The sequence below is a fragment of the Pan troglodytes genome, chromosome 7, assembly GCF_028858775.2.
Source record: "Pan troglodytes isolate AG18354 chromosome 7, NHGRI_mPanTro3-v2.0_pri, whole genome shotgun sequence".
Lineage (NCBI taxonomy): Eukaryota > Metazoa > Chordata > Mammalia > Primates > Hominidae > Pan > Pan troglodytes.
The window spans coordinates 104,015,971-104,040,755 of record NC_072405.2 but is presented as its reverse complement, the minus strand read 5'-3'; the positions used below and the strand labels follow the sequence as shown (position 1 = coordinate 104,040,755).

General features: G+C 39.7%; 1 protein-coding gene across 11 annotated transcripts in view; it reads right to left on the bottom strand.

Annotated features, from left to right (window-relative positions):
- Window positions 1-14,555: 14,555 nt before the first annotated feature.
- TMEM67 (transmembrane protein 67) overlaps window positions 14,556-24,785 on the bottom strand; it is a 63,283-nt gene continuing 53,053 nt past the window's right edge. For 7 of the 11 annotated variants that reach the window (XM_528307.6, XM_009455654.5, XM_009455653.5 and 4 more), the window contains 5 exons: window positions 23,733-23,849; window positions 23,528-23,632; window positions 22,801-22,903; window positions 17,244-17,386; window positions 15,014-16,304 (listed from right to left, as the gene is read on the bottom strand). In XM_528307.6, the coding sequence (XP_528307.3) occupies window positions 16,224-16,304; window positions 17,244-17,386; window positions 22,801-22,903; window positions 23,528-23,632; window positions 23,733-23,849 (549 nt within the window). In that variant the 3' untranslated portion in view covers window positions 15,014-16,223. Of the gene's footprint in view, window positions 14,973-15,013; window positions 16,305-17,243; window positions 17,387-22,800; window positions 22,904-23,527; window positions 23,633-23,732; window positions 23,850-24,785 lie in introns of those variants that run through there. The other 4 variants (XR_001720315.3, XR_008536788.2, XR_010159633.1 and 1 more) reach the window with 3 other exon arrangements.

Genomic DNA, 24,785 nt, shown 5'->3' with positions numbered 1-24,785 from the left:
AAAAACTCCCGACCTCAAGTGATCCGCCTGCCTTGGCCTCCCAAAATGCTGGGATTACAGGTGTAAGCCACCCTGCCCGGCCCAATTGCTATTCTAAAAAGAAATGTCTGAAGTTGCTTTCACATTCTGGAAGGTGGAAGAAACAAGTCTGCTCTTTTGCTTGAAAAATACCTAGAGGGGTCTTTTGATTATAGAAGGTGATCTCTCCAAGGCATATTCTGGAAAGAGGAAGTTCTGGCAGATAAGGAAATTGTTCTGTAGGTAAAGTAGAGAGATGGTGGAGTTGCAATGCTAAAATAAGGGGTGGTTGTATCAATGGAAGTGGCTTAAGCTCTTTCCTGTAGCCTCCATGGGTACCCCTACCCAATCCAAGTAGCATACAATCTAAGTAAAAACAGTGTGCTTCAAAGCAAAGCAGACTTTGAGATAAGACCTCTAGCCCCAGTTTCCAATCAGGCTGTTCTCAATGAGCTCCTCCTTCTGTATAGAGAGTTTTTGAGTCACTGCTGGTGAAGGAGAAAGGTACAGGAACCCTGGGGACTCCAAGAAGATGATACAGAGGAATGAGGGTAGAGAGGAAAGTTGGCCCTAGGAGCACAGCAGCAGGCCAGGGCCTAAAAGGAAAGACAGTAATGTAAATTTCCTGTGCTGGAGAGTTGGCTGAAGGACTTGGAGGATGGCAAGACCTGATGTCCAGCTTGAAGTTGTTTTCCAAGCAGTGCCCCTCTCCATTACCCCCGACTTTCAGCAAAGGTTAAAACTTGCAGTTGTCTAATGTTAATGGTGCTTTGGAAAATGAAGGAAAGGTGAAGTGGTAGAAGAACAATAGCTGCAGGGCAAGAGAAACAGGAATTCAGCAGAACCATTCAGAGGGGGAGGTGACTTGATGAACAGAAGCCACCATGCCTTCTGCACATTCAGCTCCTCTGCTGTGACGTCCACCACACACACAGGCACACAAGCACAAACACACACACACATGCACACACACACAAGCACATGCATGCACTCATGCACACCTTCCCAGGAATCCTCAGAAACCTGGAAGGAGGCAGGGCTTTTCATAATATTTGGGTTGGGGACTAGATACTCACCATTTCACTTGGATATTATATGACAGGGTATTCTCAAAAGGTTGGAAGATTGGCGAATGGCTTTCACTTGAATGTAAATGACAGAAAAAAATAGTCCTGTTATATTAGTAATATTAAACCATCGTCAGCTGTTATTTTTCTTTAAAAGAGAGTCAAAATGTCCATTGTAATAGAAATCTTTTGCCCAATTGTTGGCAAAATTTTCAACAAGTTCCATATCTGTTTTAATCTCTTGCTTCATCAGCTGAGCTAAATGCAAACCTTGTACTCACATGTGCTTGTTAACCTGGCCATTCTTTCATTCTCCAGGCCCCCTGTCTTCCCTGGGCCTTTTCTAAGATAACTTTCACTTAAAGGGGCTCAAAGAAAGGCCTGGTCCACTCACATGGGTTGTCTCCTCTTACTTGTCATAGTGATTTTAAAACTGGAAATGATTTTAGTGCTGGGTGCTTTCTATGCTCCCCATGTGGCGTGTGTGAAAGTGGGAGCACTGAACATGTGAGTGTAACAGGAGTGAGTATACCAGATGTGCTGTGGGTCTCAAGGACCTGGCTTCATCCAGATTTACTGTTAGTGTCCGTGATCATCACAAGCTGAGGAAGGTCCAGACCCTCACTGTACTGTCACTTCTAAAATCAAAGTACAAGATCATGAAATGATTCTGCGAAGGCAGAACTTTCTTTGATTATTCATGGAAATACGTGGGCAAATGCTTTTTGTGCATGATGATTATAACAAGAATTCCTACCAGGGAGAGCTTTGCCTGTGTTAGGAAAATACCATCTTGCCTGAGGTAAAAGCTGAGTCTACAGAAGCTGGGCTTGGCTTGTTATATTACAAGAAGCTCCTGGGTGAACCCAGAGGGAGGGTCTAAGTGTGGATAAAATAACACTCAGTGTGCTTTTTCCTATTCTCTTACAACAATCAACACACAAGATTTCTGTGATCAAATGTGTGGGAGTTTCTCCCCACCACCAAACAAGCAATCAGTTCTGCAGCGGACACCAACCTGGTACCCCAATTCAATTTTGACACTATCTATCTGGAGACAGTGTCAGATCCCACGGGTTGAGGGCTCAGTCCCCAAGATCACCCCCGCTCCCAGATACCAGTCACATGTCAGGGCCTCCAGAAGTTCTGACAGACCGGCTTCAATTTGGGGTTGCTACAACCACTCTTTGGGTTGGGTTAATTTGCTAGAGTAGCTCACAGAACTCAGGGAAACACATTGACCAGTTTGTTATAAAGGATATTACAAAGGATACAGATGGAGAGATGTGTAGGGTGAGGCATGGGGGGAAGGGTGCAGGGCTTCCACAGGCACTCCACCCTCCAGGAATCTCATGTGCTCAGCCATTCGGAAGCTCCCCAAATGCTGTCCTCTTGGGCCTTTTATGGAGACGTCCTTGGATAGGCATGATTGACAACCATGTAGAAATGTGTTTGGACAAAGGGATATGATCTAATGCTAATAGACTGAGTGGGGAGACCCAGCAAGCCTTGTCTGTCCAGGTTCTCCTTGGCTTCTTGGTGCAGTTTTCCTTCCTCCAGGTTATAGGGCAGGACCCCTTCTGAAATGGGGGTCTTATGGCCTACAATCAGACAAGGTAGCTCAGGGAATTTATGGTCAGCTCCAAGACGGAAAAGTAGGGGAAGATTCCTGTCTTGGGGAAAGAAAGAAGGGTGGGGGAAGGTCAGAGAAAGATTCTATTTTCTGAGGCCTGATTCTGAGGCCTAAAGTGCCCCCCAAGATTATAACAAAAGACTGTAACAAGGGCTATGGGAGTTATGAGCCAGGAACTGGCTCATCCACCATATATTAAAAATACCACGGAGAGAAGGGGAGAGAAAAAGAGAGAGAAGAAGAAAGGGAAAGAGGAGATGTTGTGCTGTTCCATAATGGGGCCTCCCGAATCCTCAGAAAGTTAAAAAAAAGTCACAGAACGCTTGGTGAAACTGCATTTCTTGTGGGAACCACAGAGGATCTGAGGAGCCAACCAGCTCTAAGCCTATGTGATCACAGGGAGAAGAGGCCCCTGGCTGCATTTGAGGGATATGGCCATGCTTAGAGGGAGTTAGAGGAGTAGATCCAGTGAGCAGGAGTGGAGGTGCTGTAGCAAGTGTTAGTGCTTGGGAAGTGAACACGGCTGATTAGTGAAAAGATACACACACACACACACACACACACACAGAGAGAGAGAGAGAGAACACTCATAAAGGAAATCTCCTGATTTTGAGGAAAGACTTGAGTGAGAGAGTTCAAGAAAGTAGTTTATTCTGTCCATCTGGGACATATGGTGACAAATCCTTACAGGAAGAAGAAAACTATGCCTATTTCTGCCCTTGAATGGAGTGCAGGCATTCCTGGAAAGTGCGACCGACAGGTGTACTACCGCAAAGAAGAGCCTATTTTCCTCCTAGGGCAATGATGATAACAGAGTGGCATCCTGACCAACAACTCAGCATCACATAAGCCATAAATAGAACCAACCGCATGTCATAAAAGCAAAGGTAAGTATTAACTTATACAGTTACCTCAAATTGTAAAATTATTTCTTAATGTCTATAAAATAGGCATAAATGTAATATACACATAATGTTACAAGAGACTCCAATATGCTATAAAATGAATAGCCATTAAAACAACTAGTGTTAACATAAATATAACATGAAATATGTTATAATAAAAATGAACTAAACACTTGACTAACGATACTTTCGTTTGCCTTCTTAGCAGTTAAATATAGTTTTATGGCACAACATATAGGTATAACTCTTAAAAGGGCTATTCAAGAAAGTGAGTTAATACTTTTTTTTTTTTTTTGAGACAGAGTCTTACTCTGTCACCCAGGCTGGAATGCTATGGTGTGATCTCAGCTCACTGCAACCTCTGCCTCCCAGGTTCGAGCGATTCTCCTGCCTCAGCCCCACCCCCTGAGTAGCTGGGATTACAGGCATGTGCCACCATGCCCAGCTATTTTCTGTATTTTTATTAGCGATGGGGTTTTGCCATGTTGGTCAGCCTGGTCTTGAACTTTTGACCTCAAGCAATCCACCCACCTTGGCCTCCCAAAGTGTTGGGATTACAGGCGTGAGCCACTGCCCCTGGCTTCTTTTCTCTTGGTAAGTGTTCCTGAATTAAGTAGTGCTGCTTGAAGTCAATTAATCAAGAGTTCCTTAAGACACATTGTAAATACTTAGTACTTGCTTGTTGTTCTTGTTGTTGTTGGGGGTGATGATGATGATGGTGGTGATGGTGGTGGTGTCTTCTCTGAAAACACTGAATGCATATGGCTACATGTTCTTTTAAGAGGTAGGACCTTCCAGAGGGTGTCAAGTGAAATAAGTTCATACTATGGCACCTGACATGGAACAACTGGGGAGCGGTGGTTTGGAGGTACTTTATGAGTCAGGATTGCATTAAGCTGCATGGAATAGAGACTTGTCTGTAAATAGGGCTTTGTCCTTCCCAATAACAAGAAGTGGATGCAGCCTGGGGCTGGCACAGCTGCTCAAGATAGTGGTCAAAGACCCAGCTTCTCTACCTGCCTGCTGTGCATCCTCACGCTCCTGCATCTCCAGGCATCATGAACACATTCCAGGCAGGAAGACAGAAGAAGGGCAAAAAGTGTGTACCAGTACGTTTATTCCTTTTTATGAGGAAATCAATAGCCTTCTCAGATGCCCCATCAGCAGACTTCTGCTTGCCTCTCATTGGCCACCATGAAACAGGGTTTCTTAGCCACAAGGGAAACTTAGCAGATTCCATCCCAAATGAAACCAGTGTTCCATAGTAAAAAAAAAAAGAAGGGAAGCCAGGCACGGTGGCTCATGCCTGTAATCCCAACATTTTGGGAGCTGAGGCAGGAAGATTGCTTGAGCACAGGGGTTCAAGACCAGCCTGGGCCACACAGTGGGATCCTCATCTCTACAAAAAATACAAAAATTAGGCAGCCAAAAAATTAGGCAAAAAATACAAAAAAAAAAAAAAAAAAGAAAAAATACAAAAATTAGGCAGGCATGGTGGCACATGCCTGTAGTCCCAGCTATTCAGGAGGCTGAGGCAGGAGGATCACTTGCCACCCTCCCAGGCTGAGCCTGGTAGGCTGCAGCTGCAGCGAGCTATGATTGCACCACTGCACTCCAGCCTGGATGACAGAATGAGACTCTGTGTCTTTTTTAGAAAATAAAATAAAATAAAATGAAGAAGGGGAGAATGGATATTCCATAGGCAACTATCAGCATCCTCCTACAGGTTGATTTATTTTGAGGTAATAATTCAGAGCTTTGCTGCAGCATAATTCATACTATGGGTCATGTTTAAATGGCAAGGTCATAACAATTTTTTCGTATATGTTGTCTCAGTTTAAACTGATGTACTTTTTATAAATTCTGCCATGCTCACCTTCTCAAGATTATTATCTGCCATTTAAAAATATATAAAACTGGCCAGGTGGGGTGGCTCACGTCTGTAATCCCAGCACTCTGGAAGGCTGAGGTGGGCAGATCACCTGAGGTCAGGAGTTTGAGACCAGCCTGGCCAACATGGTGAAACCTTGTCTCTACTAAAAATACAAAAAATTAGCTGGGCGTGGTGGCACGTGCCTGTAATCTCAGCTACTTGGGAGGCTGAGGAAGGAGAATCGCTTGAGCCTGGGAGGCAGAGGTTGCGGTGAGCCGAGATTGCACCATTGCACTCCAGCTTGGGCGACAAAAGCGAGACTCTATCTCAAAAAATAATAATAAATAAATAAACATAAAAATATATAAAACTAAATTTTAGGATAAATGACATGTCCAAGAACAAGTGGGCTCTAATTAACATTAATCATCTTCATCCAGCATTTACATGTAGAAGGTTATCAATTGTGGATCATGACATTAGGGAAAGAAGAGGACTTAGAGATCATTGGGCTTATAAATGAAACAGAAGCCTAGAAAGTGTAATTGATTTAGCCAAGGTCTAGTTATCAACAGAGATAGGACTAAAACCTAAACTTTTGAACTTCCAGTTCAGTGTACTTTCCACTACCCAATTAAACATGTATCTAACCTTGGAGACCATTTCTTTTGGGAGGAGGAAGAATTGAGTCACACAGCTTTCACTTTATCCCCATCATTTCAGATTCTTTCCTAACCCACTTATTTACAGAGTCCCTCAAGGCCTGATTAACTAATCCCAGCACTTTGGGAAGCCGAGGCGGGCGGATCATGAGGTCAGGAGATCAAGACCATCCTGGCTAACACGGTGAAACCCCGTCTCTACTAAAAATACAAAAAATTAGCCACGCGCGGTGGTGGGCGCCTGTAGTCCCAGCTACTTGGGAGGCTGAGGCAGGAGAATGGCGTGAACCTGGGAGGCGGAGCTTGCAATGAGCTGAGATAGCACCACTGCAGTCCGGCCTGGGTGAAAGAGACTCCGACTCAAAAAAAAAAAAAAAAAAAAAAAGACATGATTAACAATGCTTGTTACTTAGGACTTACTGAACACATCATTATGGAATAAGTTATACTTCCCAAGATAGTACAACTATAGAAATGAGTCTATTATGATCCGGTTATTCTGCCTGTAAGGCAGTTAGCTTTAAGGTTTCTTATTTCAGTTCTCAGAGCTCACCATCATAGGAGGCCAAGTAGGCAGCCTCCTTCAATGTTGTAACTTTGTATGAGAAGGCTGTATGTGTACACCCAAATGGTCAATTGGGAAAGGATGGTGCAATCCATGTGGTCTGTCCCTCCCCCAAGAGAGATAACCTCTCTCAGCATCCCTGTCTCATTTCTACAACGCATATGCAGAAGGACCTAAATGTCACGAAGCCACTCATATTTGAACAGCTCTAAATTATCTGAAAATTCTTCCCTCTTGACCTGAAATTCACCATTTCATCGCTTTCATTCATTGAGCCTAGTTCTGCAGTTGGGAGCTATATGGATATCAACTCCTTCTTCCATGGGACAAATGTTTGAAGGACACCATCATGGTTCTGGTTCATTTTTTCTCCAGTTCCTTCTATTATGCTTCATGGGCATCTCAGCATCCTTCACCATCCTGATCACCACCCTCCCAATAAACTCCAATTATCAAAGTACTTAGACCCAGACATGTTCAGAAAAAGAAACAATACCATGAATAAGGTGTGAATAGCACCCAATGGGGCCATTTCCTCCTTTATTTTGGACACTCAATTAATGTGGCCTTAAATTACATTAACAGTGTCATCCCAGTGTTGTTCCATATTGAGCCTGTGGTCAGTTGAAACTATTACTGTTTTTTCTGGAGCACTGTCCTTGCGCCAGCTCTCCTTCTCTGGAATGTCGCACCTATACTCACCTCAGACATACCACAGAAGCAGTCAAATAAGTAAATGTGTCACATGAATTTGTTTTGTGGCTGTCAAATTAATAATTCAGTCATAATGATGTACTGTATTCTTTGTACACTGACCTATTCCTGGCACCGTGCTAACAACTGTACTTCTATTATCTCCTTCAATCCTTATGACAACGGTCTTGAGGCAGATATTACCCAGGTTGACAGATAAAGAAGAGGCTCATAGGCTGGGTGTGGTGGCTCATGCCTGTGATCCCAGCAGTGTGGGAGGCCAAAGTGGGTGGATCATTTGTGGTCCAGGAGTTCGAGACCAGCCTGGCCAACATGGTAAAACCCTGTCTCTACTAAAAATACAAAAAATTAGCTGCGTATGGTGGCGCATGCCTGTTAATCCCAGCTACTCAAGAGGCTGAGGTGGGAGAATTGCTTGAACCCGCAGGCAGAGGTTGCAATGAGTCGAGATCGTGCCACTGCACTCCAGCCTGGGCAACAGAGTGAGACCCTATCTCAAAACAAACTAACAAAAACAACAAAAAAAGAGACTCATAGAGGTGGGAGAGTTTGCTTATGATCATATGCAAAGGAAATAGAGAAGTTGGGAATTCAAAGCCAGGCCTGTCAGAATTCAAAGTCTTTGCTCTTAGCTATTAATTCTACTGTGCCTCTTTATCCTAAGCACACAGAAAAAAAAAAGTGATTAAATGATGGCTCTTCCTGCAGCTTTATAACCGAGGAGAGCAGACAGAATAAGAGGAATGGGTTTGGAGTTCCATTTTCTTTAGAGAACAGGACAGATACTCTTGTGCACAAAATCTTCTAGCCTTTCACCCTCCGGGAGTTAAAGCTAAAATGTTCTAGTAATTTACAGAAATATTTAAAATGTCAATTTAATGAGTCTCCCTGGCAGCTGGCATTGTTGTGCTTGTGTGATACAAGGTAGCTAGAAAGAATATATGGAAAGCCATCTAAGATCTTATTAAAATATCAAAAATCAAAGCACCATGCAAACACTGGCCATGATTATCTCCAATCAGCTGGCTTGAGTTTCAAAGCTCAATAAGTGACATAAGAGGAAAAGTGCTCTATTATTCATTTTAAAACCTTTTTTTAAAAGTCCTGGTCTGCTACCAGCTGTCCCTTAACTCCTCACAATGAGAGCAGCTGCAAAAGAAAACTGCCAACATGAAAACAAGATCAGAATAACAGCTGACCCCAGCAAGGAGCAGACCTTTCCCAAACAGGATTAGATCATTGACTTTGGCTTTGTGTTCTGAGCTTGGTCTGTCACCCTCATAGGTAACAATCCTTTGAAAACTGTGTGTAATGATGGCTTTGAGAGAGGCTCTAAAAAATGAGAACTGTTCAGTGGATTGAAAGACATTCAGCTAGCTAAAAAAAAAAAAAAAAAAAAAAAGACAAGATCTTGTTCTGTTTGCTGTAATGGGAAAAACTGAAAACCCAAATAAAATGGAATAAGGCACTTAATTTTCTTCTAATTTTGAAACTATATTCTTGACTCTAAGTAAATCCCTTTTCGAATCTGGTCAATTCTGTCAAATGGTCAATCTAGACCCACTGTAGACAAGGATGCCCCCACATCAGGGCCTTTGCACATGCTGTTCCTTCTATCTGGAAAATTTCAGCCTCATTACCATCCTATAGTCCTGGCCAGCTTCTGCTCTTGCTTTGTCTCAGTTAAAGTATCCCTTTCACAGGCCTTTCCAGACTACCCAAACTATCCTAAGTATGCTAGTTTTATGTTCTTGTACCCTACAGATAGATAGTGTTCTATATTAGGCAAAATAACGCCCCCACACACCCCTACCCACCCACACACACACAAAAAAAATCCAGGTCCTAATCCCCAGAGCCTATAAATATGTTACTTTACACTGCAAAGGGGACTTCACCAATGTGATTAAGCTAAGGATCTTGAAATGGGGAAAATTATCCTGAATTATCCAGTGGGCCCAATGTAATCACAGAAGTCCTTCCAAGTCAAAGAGGGGGTCTTCCTTAGAGCCTCCAGAAGAAACCCAGCCAGGCTGACAAGTTGACTTCAGTGCAGTGAAACCCATTTCAGACTTCTGCCGCCCAGAATTGTAAGATGATACTTTTATGTTGCTTTAAGCCACTCAATTTTGGTAATTTGTTACAGAAGCAATAGGATAAGAACACAGTACTTACTATGCTTTTATTGATTTGTTGTTCTGTCTTTTAACTATAAGCTCTGTAAAAGTAGAGGCAATGTCTTATCTACCTCCATATCCTTAGCACCTAGTGTCCCATTTGGGGAAATTGTATATAGAAAAAGGGCATTATATACTTTAGATAAGAGTTTGATTTTTAAAGAGATTTTAATGTAATATGTATTTCATTAAAATGAAGGAAGATTCCTGAATAATTAGATAATTCATTCTTAAATTTTTTCTGAAGCATGACCTGTTTTGTGATCCTATTCCCTAGGAGATAGATGAAAGTATATCATCTTTATTTTAGCATTCAATTCCCTAACCTGGGTTTTAAAAACTCAGCACTAGATTTAGAATGCACTGTAGTCATCTGAGCTGCCCAGCACTCTGGTGCAGTAAAGGGAGAGACGACAGAAGTTAGGAGGGGGACAAAGAGTGAAGTGGAAGATGGGGAGAATGGCGTTCCTCTTGCCTCCGCCGTCCTGTGAGCACACCTACCTTTGAGCTACAGTCAGAAGGGCCCCAGCCTGGTCCTGAAAAGGTTACTGTGCACTCCACTGCCATCTGCTGTCAGCCATGGGTTTGGTCAAATACAAACTTGAGTCTTCCTGTCTTTAAGATTCAGGATAGTCCAACCAAAAGTTACAGATTAACGCGAATCCCCTCACTTTACACAGTAAACAGTATGAAAGTTCTTTTGCTTCACACATTCTTGCCCACACATGGTATTTTAAGTTTTTAAGTTTTAGCCATTTTGTTGGTTTTGTAGTGGTATCACACGGTTTTATTTTGCATTCTTATGACTAACAAGGTTGAGCACTTTTCACAGGTGTTTATTGGTCATTTGGAAACCTTCTTTTGAGGGATGGCTACTTGAGCCTTGCTCATTTTTCTATTGTGTTGCCTGTCTTCCTTATTGATGTGATGAGTTCTTTATTCATGACAGGAGTGCTTTGTCTAATCTGTTTGCAATTTTTTTTCTCAGATTGAGGTTTGCCTTTTCATTCTTATAATGGGGTCTTCTGATGTACAGTGTTCCTGATTTTAATGTAAATTCCAAATTTACACATATAAATTTACAAAAGTATAAATTTACCACAAATTGTAAAGTCCAATTTACCAATCTTTTATTTTATGGTTCATCTTTTTTGGGTCTTATTTTGAGACAGACAGGGTCTCACTGTGTCACCCAGGCTGGAGTTCAATGGTGTGATCTCGGTTTACTACAATTTCCACCTCCCTGGGCTCAAGTGATCCTCCCTCCTGAGTAGCTGGGACTACAGGCACATGCCACCATACCTGGCTAATTTTTTGTATTTTTGGTAGAGACAGGGTTTCACCATGTTGCCCAGGCTTGTCTTGAACTCCTGAGATCAAGTGATCCACCCGCCTTGGCCTCCCAAGGTGCTGGGATTACAGGCATGAGTCACCATGCCTAGGCTTTTTGGGGTCTTAAGAAGTCTTGGCAGGCTAGGTGCAATGGCTCACACACAGGTGTGTAATCCTAGTGCTTTGGGAGAATGAGGGTGGAGGATCGCTTGAGGCTAGGAGTCTCTGAGTCCAGCCTGGGCAACATAATGAGACTCTGTCTCTACAAAAAAATTTAAAATTATCCAAGCATGGAGGCATGTGACTGTAATCCCAACTACTCTGGAGGCTGAGGTGGGAGGATCGTTTGAGCCTGGGAGGTCGAGTCTACAGTGAGCCATGATTGTGCCACTGCACTCAAACCTGGGCAACAGAGAGTGACCCTGTCTCAAAACAAAATAAAAAACTAAAAGACCTACATGAAAGTCATGAATACATTCCCCTTTTATCTTCTAGAAACTTTACCATTTACCCTTTCACATTTAAATTTAGCATCTACCTGAAATTGATTTTTGTGTAAGTGTGACATAGAGGTATGCATTTTTTCCACTGGGATATTCAATGGCACATCTAAAAAACACCTTTCCCTTACTGCACTGCATGCTACCCTTGTCATGTGTGTGTATATACATATCCACACACCTGTGGACTTGTCCCTGGACTTCATTCTACTGATCATCTGTGATTATTTATTTATCCTTGGGCCACAGCCATGTATTCCTTGTAACAATAATAATTACAATGGAAGCAATGATTATTATAAAAATAACAGAAGCAGTTATTTTTTAAAACCCATAGACAACTGTGTGGCAGGCAGTTTGTCTATTGCTACTTCTAGCACACCCAGCAATCAGACAGTGTCTTAATGTAGTCTCTAGTGGGTCTAATCTGGTTCTCTCTTTCTGCACTAAATATTAATGGGAACTACTACTACTATTACTACTACTACACAGCTTATATTCACATAGCATTTACTATGTGCCAGGCACTTTTCTAAGCACTGTACACAACAACTCATTTAATCTTCCCAATAAGTCTTTGAGGTAGGTACTATTTATCTCTTTTACAGATGAGACAATTTAATCATGACTTGCCCAAATTGCACAGCCAGTAAGTGGTGCAGCCGGGACTTGAACACAGGCCAATCTGGCTCCAGGGTCTGTGCTCTCAACTACTACCCTTGGTGCCTCTCTTATGGGCAGTGGGGCAATGTATTTTCTTGCAAACCACAACATGCAGCCAAGGAACAGAGAGCAGGAACACTTATCTCCAACTTGGTTAAACACTCCATGCACGTGATGGAGATGTGGCCCAACATAAAAACCTTTAATGATGTGACTCCTGTTTTCCTTTCCAACCTCATCACCCTCCAAAGCCCCCAAACATACTGTTCTGTGTCCTTTTATGTAGTGATGAGTGAGGAATGACAAGGGGAGACAGGAAAGTTTCTTACACTCACAGGTCCTAGAAACAGATGGCACGGCACACCATGCACAGCCATGGGGGAAAGCACCAGTCAGGAGGCAGGAGCACCAGGAGCCAGGGCAGAGCCTAGGTGCTTACTGGAGTTTCTGAGGAAATGGCAAGGCAGGGTGGGGTCAACAGTTTGGGATCGGCTCGTTGGAATAATTTCAGTGTGCTCTAAACTACAGAGACTATCCCTAGTTGCCCGTTACCTGGTCCTGGGATGATTTAAGGAAGAGGAACATTGCCTCCTAGGGTTTCAGGGCCAGACAGAGGAGGTGTGGCTCAGGTCTATAGTTTGTATATCAAAGGTATGCTCCCACCTGAGTTCTTTGCTGTGTAAAAGAACTGGGGAGCCCCAGGAGGGACAATCACTCCCCAGAAGGGAAGGTTTCTTAAAATGACAAAACATCTTATACAGACAACTTTTAAAATATAAACAGTACATGTACTCTGATTCAAACTGCCCGTAGTGCCCCAAACTGCCATGTGCTGCTTTGTCTCTGAGCACATACTGTTCCATGCTTTGGTTGCACTTGTTTTTTTTTGTTTATCTTAAAATCTTAGATCAAATCCACTTCTCTGAGGTCAAAGCCCTGATGACCCAGAAGTACAGTTAAGAGCTTTCCTTATATCACACCCCGGTACTGCAGCACGTTTCATATTGCTGTAATTACTGGTTAATTTACCTCTTTCTCTTACAAATTATAAGACCCTTCTGAGGGGCTGGGGAGTGGGAAGAGGTAGAAACATTGTTGGAATGAATGAGCAAATGAAAAAAACCCTCCCTCCCAGAGACAATACTCCACTCTTCCTGTTCTCTCCACCCTCTATCACAAACTGTGTCTCCCACAGGGGTGTTGTCTTCTTTTATGTTTTACATCTATCGGTGACCTCTATCTGGGCCTCTTCCTGGCAGAGCTGGGGGTGGCTGAGGAAGAAGGCAGGCTCAGAATTTTCATTGGTCAGTTATTGAGATCAGTAATCTGAGTTTTAATATCATATTATTAATTTATTAGCAAGAAAAAATATATTTTGGGGCAGATATTTTAAACTAAAAATAAAAATTCCAGCATTCATAGTTTACTCAATGTTAAAAGCACATTTTAAGAAACTAATCCTGGCCAGGTGTAGTGGCTCACACCTGTAATCCCAGCACTTTTGGAGGCCGAGGTGGGTGAATCTCTCGATCAGGAGTTCAAGACTAGCCTGGGCAACATGGTGAACCCTTGTCTCTACAAAAAAAATACAAAAAATTGGCTGGGCGTGGTGGTGCACACCTGTTGTTCCAGCTACTTGGGAGGCTGAGGTGGAGGACTGCTTGAGCCTAGGAGGCAGAGGTTAGAGTGGGCCAAAATCGTGCCACTGCATTCCAACCTGGGTGATAAGAGTGAGACCCCATCTCTCTCTCTCTGTCTCACACACACACACACACGAAACTAATCCTTACAACAAGTGGTAAGCAAAGGATATTATTTTCATTGCAGAGATGTAGAATGAAGCTCAATGATGGCAAATGACTTAGTTCAAGATACCAAAGCTTATAAGTGATGGGCAAAATTCTAATTTGAATCCAGGGCTTCTTTTGCTAAATTTGGAGCACTTTCCATTAAGCCACACTCCTCACTGCTCCTTGATTTACAGTTATTTCCCCTCAGCTTATATTTGTCAATATTTACAAAAAAAAATACATGCTTCATGCTTGCAAGTGCTGAGTTAATGATCATTTTGAATGTTCCTCAATGTAGGTAATCAGCAAAGCCTTCTGAAAAGGCAGTTAGGACAGCAATGCCAGAGAAGGAAGCATTTACAAATCTCCCATAACAGAGGCACTGGTCTACAGAAGTATTTTAGGGGCCTGTATGTTTCTAAGGAGCATACAAAGTACACAACAGCTTATAAAGAACCTCTCTAGGTTTTGTTTCATTATGAAATGAAGAGAAATCAAATGTTTCTAGAAAATCAGTAAAATCAGGGATATAAGAGTCAAAGTATAGTGATTGGGTACTACAGAAATAGACAAAGGGTAATGAATCTAGTGAATAATTATGCACATGATCAGGAAATGTAAATTGTGACAATGTGAACAAAGGAGTCGACAGTGTATGAAAATCTGAACACATTTTTATGCACCTAGCCAAAATAAAAATATCATACAAAATTAATTTAGAATGATTTTAAATGTTTTCTCTGTTTTAATTTATCAGCAAGTAAGCCAATTGATCCCTTATTGTGAAATTTAATACTTAAAAACTTTTGCACTAAAATTAACTTCTTCTATGTTGAATGATGGTTGAATTTCTTTCATATGCTTCTGAGTGAGTGGTTTTAAATATCCATGCCATACAAGTACATGTATTTATCTCTGCAGCTTTTATAAAGGCATTCCTGTACTGTGATCCTTCAGAAACTGCAGTTTCAAAGACTTCCTTTTCAGTCATCCTCAAGATTCAGGGAAATGTAAAAGATTCAACTTTGGCAATGGCTGGGACCTCTGCCCCAATAATGTTATATTCCTAAATGCTACTCCATCAGATATACATTAATGAAACAGAAAACAGAAATACCAAATGTTTTAGTATATATTTTCATCTGAGAAAATATAAATAATATTTATACAGTATTCCATTTTAAGTATTTACACAGCATTAACATAGAAAGCAGTGAGAAACATGATACATTTACAGTGTTTTGTTTTTGTTTTTTCTGAGACAGGGTCTTGCTCTGTCATCCTGGCTGGAGTGCAGTGGTGCTATCTGGCTCACTACAGCCTCCACCTCCTGGTTTCAAGCAATTCTCGTGCCTCAGCCTCCCAAATAGCTGGGATTACAGGCCACCACATCCAACTAATTTTTGTATTTTTTGTAGAGATGGGGTTTTCCATGTTGGCCAGGCTGTTCTTGAACTCCTGACCTAAAGTGATCCACGTGCCTTGGCCTTCCAAAGTGCTGGGATTACAGGCGTAAGCCACAGCGCCCAGCCTTACTGTTTGTTATTTACAGTCTTTAAACGTAATTGAAAAGCAAAACTCTGGAAGAGAACTCTTAAAACATTAAGTAATTAAAATGTATAAAAAATGACATTGGGAAAAATGTCATACGTTATAACTTAATAAATGTAAACTATATTAGAAATGCAAATATATTTCATGGAAAGCGTATACTGACCTAATACAGGTATACAAAGGAATGAAAAGATATCATTTCATGAGATGCATATTAACCCAACAGTGAATTAATCCACTGCTAAATAGGATGAGCAATTAGAATGATGCAAATTGAATCAGCAATAATACAATTTAAAATTTCTAAGTAAACTTGAAAATATCTTTCAACATTTATTTAACCATAAGCACACAAAACATGAAAATATCAAACTGAAAACTAGTCTTAAACTTGGAATCAAATTACTTTGTCAATGTGAGAAGATTCAGGCAGCTCTCAGTTTATAAAATAATCTACAGAGACAAATGATGGGGACTGTTTTAATTATCATTAAAAAGTATTATGCTGAAAGCAACATTTAGATTTTTTTTGGCCTCACTGTCAGTATTAATTTATTATTTACTGCATTAAATACTACACACAATGGGAAAACAGTATTTTCTATTATATCAGGTTATATATTCCCAAGTTATAAAAATAAATCTTTCTGCAAATAAAAAACAAAACCAGAATAGTCTGCATTATAAGTTTTAAAAAATATGGCAAACTAACCTGATATCATGACTTTTTTTTGGCCATGATTATACTGAGTCTTTATTTATTCAGGAAGTTAAATCAAAAATCTTTGATCCACCAATGTTTTGGATGCCAAATTCTTTTGTCCTACTGTATTACGGATATATCTAAAAATCTGGAAAATTAAAACAATTCAGAATGAAAAGAAATATAAACAAAATTAAATATGCACGTCGATTAAAATATCTAGATTAAATTAGCTAATTCTCTCAACTATTTTCATATATCAGGTATCTGAATCCCATGGTGATACATAAAATTATTTCAAGATGATAATTTCTTTCATAGTTTCATAGTATGTTCCCAGTTAGAGTAAATTCTTATGAATTAATAATACAAATTCTCTCATGTTCACAGAAATACACTTTAAAATATATAGAAAGGCAACTTTCTTCTAAGTCTAAAACTACGGAAACATCAAAAGAATCTACTCACTAGAGATAGAATTTCTTCACAATTCTAGATCACTGTCAAGGACTAATAAATTGCATCTTACTTATATATACTTCTTTGACATAGTGGAGAATATTTAGTTGATAATAACACCATTTCAAGAACAGATTTGCCATTTCTTGAAATCTCTATTTCCGGGTCCACACTCATACATGAAGTTGCTTTTTATCCACACAGGTGGGGGAGGTGTCAAAGCTGCAAGCTAAAGGGGGCTTCCCTTTGGTGCTGAGCCCTGAGCTAGCTCTCCAGTGCTTGTTTTTTTGTTACTTAACATCTGGAGAGGGTGGATGGGACTCTAATTACTGTTCACTTGTAGCATCTAGGAGACTAGCAGTTAAGTGTCTTCCTATAGGATTCCTCTTCCATGTATAATCAAGCAACTTATGCCCTCCACTAGACCCCAGTATTTCATTGACCCTAAAGGACAGAGTACAGTTGGTTGAAATGTTATTCCTTCTTTTGGTGGGGTTAGTCATATTCTAAACCTTTACAAAATTGTAGTAAAAGTAGACATTGTTACTCTCTGCTATGAAAATATCTACTTCTAACATATTTCTCTCAAGAAAATGAAGGAAAATGTAGAAAAATTTTAAAAGTTTACCTCTTGTTGTAGATATGTAAGGAAGGATGCTAAAATAAAATTTTGGCAAGCCAAATCCACAACACAGAAGAACAGCAGATCAAAAATAAGAAGAGTAGCTTCATTGCCATAATACAGGACACTGCTGAAAGAATAACCTTCATCTATTAAAAAAATTTAGAAAATATAAATTAGAAATTTAAAAAAGGAACAAGTCTGTGATAAACTTCTGGTGACAAAATCTAGATGTTTAAAAACAGCATATTAGAAACATACTGTATACAATACTTCATGGCTTACACAAAAATAAACAAACATTTTAAGATTTATTCATCTAAAAGAGGTTAGTTAAAAAACTCATAAAAACTCCTAAAAAGCAATTTTAACATTAGGACCAATGGTTGGTAATTGCTAGTAGTGTAAGTTTCAAAGACCATTTAATAAATAGCCTTTCTCTATTTCTTTATACAACTAAAAGCTAAATTAGTCTTACAAACATTCCCTAAGATACAGTAAATCAGAGAAAAAACCAGCAACGCATAGAGTAAGTACATAGTGTTCAAGAGTTCAAGAATTTATCTCAAATAGTCCCGCTGAGGTTTTGCTCTAAGACCTCTTCTCACTCCACCAGCGAGTTTCATCCTTATTGGGATGTGAACACCCTTTTAAAAAGATTATGATGAGGCCGGGCACAGTGGCTCATGCCTGTAATTCCAGCACTTTGGGAGGCTGAGGCAGGAGGACTGCTTGAGGCCAGGAGTTCAAGACCAGCCTAGGCAACATAGTCAGACTCCATCTCTACAAAAAAAAAAAAAAAAAAAGAAAGAAAGAAAAGCTAGGTCTGGTGGGTCTGCTGGTGCACACCTGTAGTCTTAGCTATTTGGGAAGCTGAGATGGGAGGACTGCATGAACCAAGGAGTTTGAGGTTATAGCAAGCTATTAATATGATTGCACCACTGCACTCTAGCCTGGGCAACAGAGCAAGAACCTGTCTCTAAAAAAAACAAAAAAACAAAAGCCCGATGAAAGCTATAGATCCTTCCATTAGGAAAAAAAAAAAAAAGTATACATAAACTTGGGAGGCCGAGGCGGGCAGATCACGATCAGGAGATCAAGACCATCCTGGCTAACACGGTGAAACCCCGTCTCCACTAAAAATACAAAAAATTAGCCGCGCATGGTGGCGGGCGCCTGTAGTCCCAGCTACTCAGGAGGCTGAGGCAGGAGAATAGCATGAACCTGGGAGGCGGAGCTTGCAGTGAGCAGAGATCGTGCCACTGCACTCCAGCCTGGGCAACAGAGCAATACTACGTCTCAAAAAAAAAAAAAAAAAAAAAAGTATACATATACAACTCTTGCAAACAATTAAACAATTTCAGGGAAATCCAGAGAACCACTGAAGCAGCCCATGGACACCCAGTTAGGAACATCTGCTTTATACAAGAGGGCATGTGGAGTGCTGGTAATGTTCTCTCTTGAAAGGGTACTAGTTACAGGGGTATATTCAGTTTGTGAAAATTCACTGATCTATGTTATATCCTTACAAAATATGCACATTACACTTGCATATATAATCTTAAAAAACCTGTTTTACATGCTCTCTCGGTGATTTTCTACTAACATTGCTCCAGCAATGACTTCGTATGATAGCAACTCCTCAATTTATTGTGTGCTTCTACTTTCTCCTACAACCTGGTCCCTTATATTTAATGCCTACTGGATACCTCTTCCTAGATGTCCTGAAGTACCTCAAGATGCAACATACTGAAAACTAAATTCATCCTCTTTCCCTCAAAACCTGATCCTCCCTCTGTATTGCCTCTGTTATTGAAAAGCACCACCACCCACTTAATCACACAGCCAGAAGTCTGGATAATTTTTGACTACTCTTTTCTCTTAACATTTCTGGCAATCCTTTCTTCTTCTCTAGCCCCACTGCTACTGCCTTAGCTCATAGTCTCATCATCTCTTGATGAAGACGAAGGTAGTGAGATCGGGCGCAGTGGCTCACACCTGTAATCCCAGCACTTTGGGAGGCCGAGGTGGGCAGATCTCTTGAGGTCAGGAGTTCGAGGCCAGCCTGGCCAATATGGTGAAACTCCATCTCTACTAAAAATACAAAAATTAGCCAGGTGTGGTGGCAGGTGCCTGTAATCCCAGCTACTTGGGTAGCTGAGGCAGGAGAATTGCTTGAACCTGGGAGGCGGAGGTTGCAGTGAGCCGAGATTGTGCCACTGCACTCCAGCCTAGACAACAGAGCGAGACTCCATCTCCAAAAAAAAGCAGATAGAGAAATGGAAGAACATACTTAGAAAGAAGAGGAAGATAGGAGGAAGAGGAAGGAAGACTGCAGGAGAAGGAACAAAGGAGAAAGGAAGAAAAAAGCAGGAAGAAGGAAGAAAGAAGGTGATGATTGTATTATTAAAAATAATAGGGCCAGACACGGTGACTCATGCCTGTAATCCCAGCACTTTGGGAGGCTGAGGCGGGTGGATCACATGAGGTCAGGGGTTCAAGACCAGCCTGACCAACATGGTGAAACCCCGCCTCTACTAAAAATACAAAAATTAGCCAGGTGTGGTGGCACACGCCTGTAATCCCAGCTACCTGGGAGGCTGAGGCAGGAGAATCGCTTGAACCTGGGAGGCAGAGGTTGTAGTGAGCCAAGATTGCACCATTGTGCTCCAGCCTGGGCAACAAGAGTGAAACTCCATCTCAAACAAAAAAAATAATAACAATAATAACATTTCCTTTCTGAGTGCCTACCCATAACAGATACTTTACTGGGTTCTTTATATTAACACATAATAACCCCACAAAACTTTTAGAGGATTGTAACCAATTTTACAAAGAAGGCACTAAAGTTCAGAAATGCTAGGCAAGTTTCTCAAAGTTCACAAAGCCAGTAAATGGTAGAGTCAGGTTTTGAATCCAAGACCAGAAGACTTTGACAGCTACAATATTTTTGTTTGTTTGTTTTTGTTTTACAGAGACAGGGTCTTGCTCTGCCACCCAGGCTGTAGTGCTATGGCATGATCATAACTCACTGCAGCCTCGAACTGCTGGGGTCAAGTGACCGCCTGCCTTGGCCTCCCAAAGGGCTGGTATTACAGATGTGAGCCACTATGCCCTGGAGGAAAGCTATAATCCTAATGTCTAAATTATGCTGTTACAATTTTCCATCTATTCAACTCAACTTGTAACCTACTGACAGAGTAATTCTTCCAATTTACAAATCAGATCTGCTTAGCACCCTTCAATGATATCCATGTTCATTGGCAGTGGTTTCTTTTTCTTTACTTTTTTTTTTTTTTTTTGAGACAGAGTTTTGCTCTTGTTGCCCAGGTTGGAGTGCAGTGGTGCGATCTCAGCTCACCGCAACCTCCGCTTCCTGGGTTCAAGCGATTCTCCTGCCTCAGCTTCCCAAGTAGGTGGGATTACAGGCATGCACCACCATGCCCGGCTAATTTTGTATTTTTAATAGAGACAGGGTTTCACCATATTGGCCAAGCTGGTCTCGAACTCCTGACCTCAGGTGATCCACCTGCCTCGGCCTCCCAAAGTGCTAGGATTACAGGCATGAGCCACCGCACCTGGCCCCATTCGCAGTGGTTTCTTCTTTTTTTTTGAGACGGAGTCTTGCTCTGTCCTCCAGGCTGAAGTGCAGTGGTGCGATCTCGGCGCTCACTAGCAGTGGTTTCTAAATCATTTTGATCATGCATCTCTATCAGAATAAGATGTTGAGCATGCAACCCGTAATAGATATAATAGAAATATTTTATTAATTACTACTCTATATAATATAAACTTAAAAATAGATTAAGGGTGATTAAACTGCAAATATACAAATAGACATTTTAATATTTTCTTTTCACACCTCCGTGATCAACTTATATACATCTTGTGGGGCAAAAAAATAAAAAAAAATTTTTTTGGAAACAACAGGTTTACAGGATAGAGTGAAATTCCTTAGTGTATCAGGCAAGGACTTTGGAATTTGGTCTCTGCCTTCTTTATCTTTCAAGTACTCTCTTCCACTGTGTCCCACTTCATATCAGACTTTATAAAGTTTGTAAGTGCATAATGCACTTTGCGCACTGTTTTTGAATCCCCTTTTCCCTGTCTGCATGAATGTCTTTGCCTCTTTCTCTTACCTTGATCCTCTTGATTGACAAACAGCTACTGATTTTTTAAAATCCAGTTCAAACTTCTCCAGGTTGCCTCTTCTGGCTTTACCTCATATCTGGTTAGATTTTCTATGCTCCCTTCTGTCCCTGGCATAACCTGTGCCTGCACAGACTTCTGTGCCAGTACCACCCTACTTATTCACATGTCTGTCTTCTATAGTCTGTTAAACAAGATACCCAAGGTAGGGATCATTCGTCTGTGTATCTCAGACTGACACAGTATCTGGCATGCAATAACATATGGGTAAATGATATCTAGGCCAGGGCACTGGTTATACCACTTCCATTCTTACTCATACAATAGGTTATCAGTCATACTACAAATGACATGTATACTATCTTTTTAATATGAAACCAGTTTTAATCACTACTCCTGTCACAAATAATAGTGATTTTTACAAACTTGGATAAGATAAAAAATTAAATGTTAAAGATTAATCACAAATGTTATTCTTTTAAGTGTTTCATAGTTTGGCATTAAACAAACAGTCCAATAAAATCTGAATTTTATTTGTTTTACTATCTCTTCCATGTGGACTGTTGATTCTGAAATTCACCTGAATACTTTCTTATAGAATCTTGTATGTATTTGTTTCCTGCTACACGACATAATAAAATAGAACACAGAAAAGAATTCATGAGGTTAACTGAGTTCATTACGTTTCCTTTGTTTTTATGTAAAATTATTATTATTATTTGAAACAGAGTTTCACTCTTGTCGCCCAGGCTGGAGTGCAATGGAGTGATCCCAGCTCACTGCAACCTCTGCCTCCCAGGTTCAAGCCATTCTCCTGCCTCAGCCTCCCAAGTAACTGGGACTATATGTGCCTGCCACCATGCCTGGCTAAGTTTTGTATTTTTAGTAAAGACGGGTTTCACCATGTTGGCCAGGCTGGTCTGGAACCCCTGACCTCAGGTGATCCACCTGCCTCGGCCTCCCAAAGTGCTGGGATTACAGGCATGAGCCACCGCACCTAGCCAAAAAATTATTAAACCAAAAGAAAAATATCAGCTGGGGGCGGTGGCTCATGCCTGTAATCCCAGCACTTTGGGAGGCCGAGGTGGGCGGATCACGAGGTCAAGAGATCAAGACCATCCTGGCTAACACGGCGAAACCCGTCTCTACTAAAAATACAAAAAAAATTAGCTGGGCGTGATGGCGGGCGCCTGTAGTCCCAGCTACTTGGGAAGCTGAGGCAGGAGAATGGCATGAACCCGGGAGGCGGAGCTTGCAGTAAGCTGAGATCGTGCCACTGCACTCCAGCCTGGGCAACAGAGCAAGACGCCGTCTAAAAAAAAAAAAAAAAGAAAAAAAGAAAAATATCTACAAGCACTTTTTTCTCAAACTTTGAAAACAGTTATCAAGTTCTACAAAGGGATTTAGAAGATACCATTGTAAAAGATGCTTTTTTCCATTGGTTCCATGAATTCCATTCCAAGAATTCTTTCAAGAAGCAACTTATCTTTTATAAAGTAATCCATTTCCTTATGAACCTAATAAAGAAAAAGACAGCATCATTTCACAAACAGTAGTGAAATAAATGCTTTGCAATTAATGTAAAATCAGCAGGAGAGAAAATGAAAAATGAATAGTATATAAAGAAAATCTGTTCTTCAAAAAGACTGAATTTACTACATTGAAACCTGTAACAAAATTCTCTACAGGAATGTTTTAAATTTTAAATGTCCTTAGTAGTATTTAGGGCTAGATATACTGAAAATCAATTTATAAAATGCTTTTTAGAAATACAATCATAGCATAACACAAGGATTTCAATAATGAATAATACAGTAATATTTTGGTAACTGGCTAACAAAATTCCAGTGCAGACATAGTTTAAGGGAATCATGATTATGTTAACAGACACATAAAATTTCATTTTACTTTTGCGTAACCTAATTCTATCCCTAAGCCATAGTTTGTTAATGGCTAGAAATGTCTTTTAAAAATATATTATTCCTAAGTATTGAATGTGACAGACAAAAAAAGGGAAGGTCTTAAGGTGGGGGTTCTAAGTTTACTGACTTGGTTGACTTGAAGAAATAACTGACATTCCCACTTAACTTTTTAAAAATTGCATTTGATCCCAGCTTAAATATAAATGTTGACATACATACATGGTCAATGAAGGAGCCAAGAAATTTATTCATCATATGATATGCTTTTATACTCTGCTCAAAAGTACTTGCTGATGAACTCAGTAGTCTAGAAGGACCATTTTTCTAATGTAAAAAAGAGAAATGAATACAAAGTGTTATGTTCTTGGTATCTAAAAAACATGAAATATTGACAGAATATATCTGAACTGTACTTTATACAAACCCTTATTAGTGTCTCATGAATTCTGTCATAATGCTGTCTCATCTGGTTAGAAATTGCAATCTCAAAAGTCTGACCATCTGTGTTGGGTACCAAACCTCTCTGGCTACACAAATTTTCCTGAAAAGTTAAAGAATTTAAGTTAAGATCAAAATTATAAAAAATTTCCTGCCTCAAAAAGAAAATACAGAACTTTTTTTTAGCTGTTATCACATATTACAAGATTCAGGTGCTAAGTGAAATTCACTGAAACTGTATTTGAGAAACAGATTCTACCATTATCCAAGGTTCCCAGATTTTGCTAATTTCTACTTTATTCTAATTCATACTCCCTTGCAGGTCTTTATATCATCTCCTTTGCTCTACTTAAATATATATATATATTTATCTATAATAGATCTATTATAGATATATATAGATTATAAATATATATATTCATCTATAATAGATCTATTATAGATAAATATCTATAATAGATCTATAATAGATCTATTATAGATAAATATCTATAATAAATATATATATTTATATATAATATATAATAGATAAATATATATATTTATATATAATATATAATAGATAAATATATATATTTATATATAATATATAATAGATATATATATTTATATATAATATATAATAGATAAATATATATCTATAATAGAGAAATAGATTTATATATAATATATAAATATTATATATAGTAGGTAAATATATATCTATAATAAATATATATATTTATTGTCTATATTGTCTATAATATATATAAGATAATATATATAATCCATAATAGGTATATATATATTTATATATTTATCACATATATTTATATATTTAAGTAGAGCATATATATATTTTTAGGTAGAGCATATATATATATTTAAGTAGAACAGAGTAAAGGAGATGATATAAAGACATATATATGTTTATTGTATATTGATATTCTTAGCTTCCTTTATAATTGACCTTATTGCTCTTTTAATGTATGCTGAAAGGTCTTGCTTTGGAGTTAACTAGTCTTATAATTGCAAATGATCTTTTTTGTTTTCTAAACAT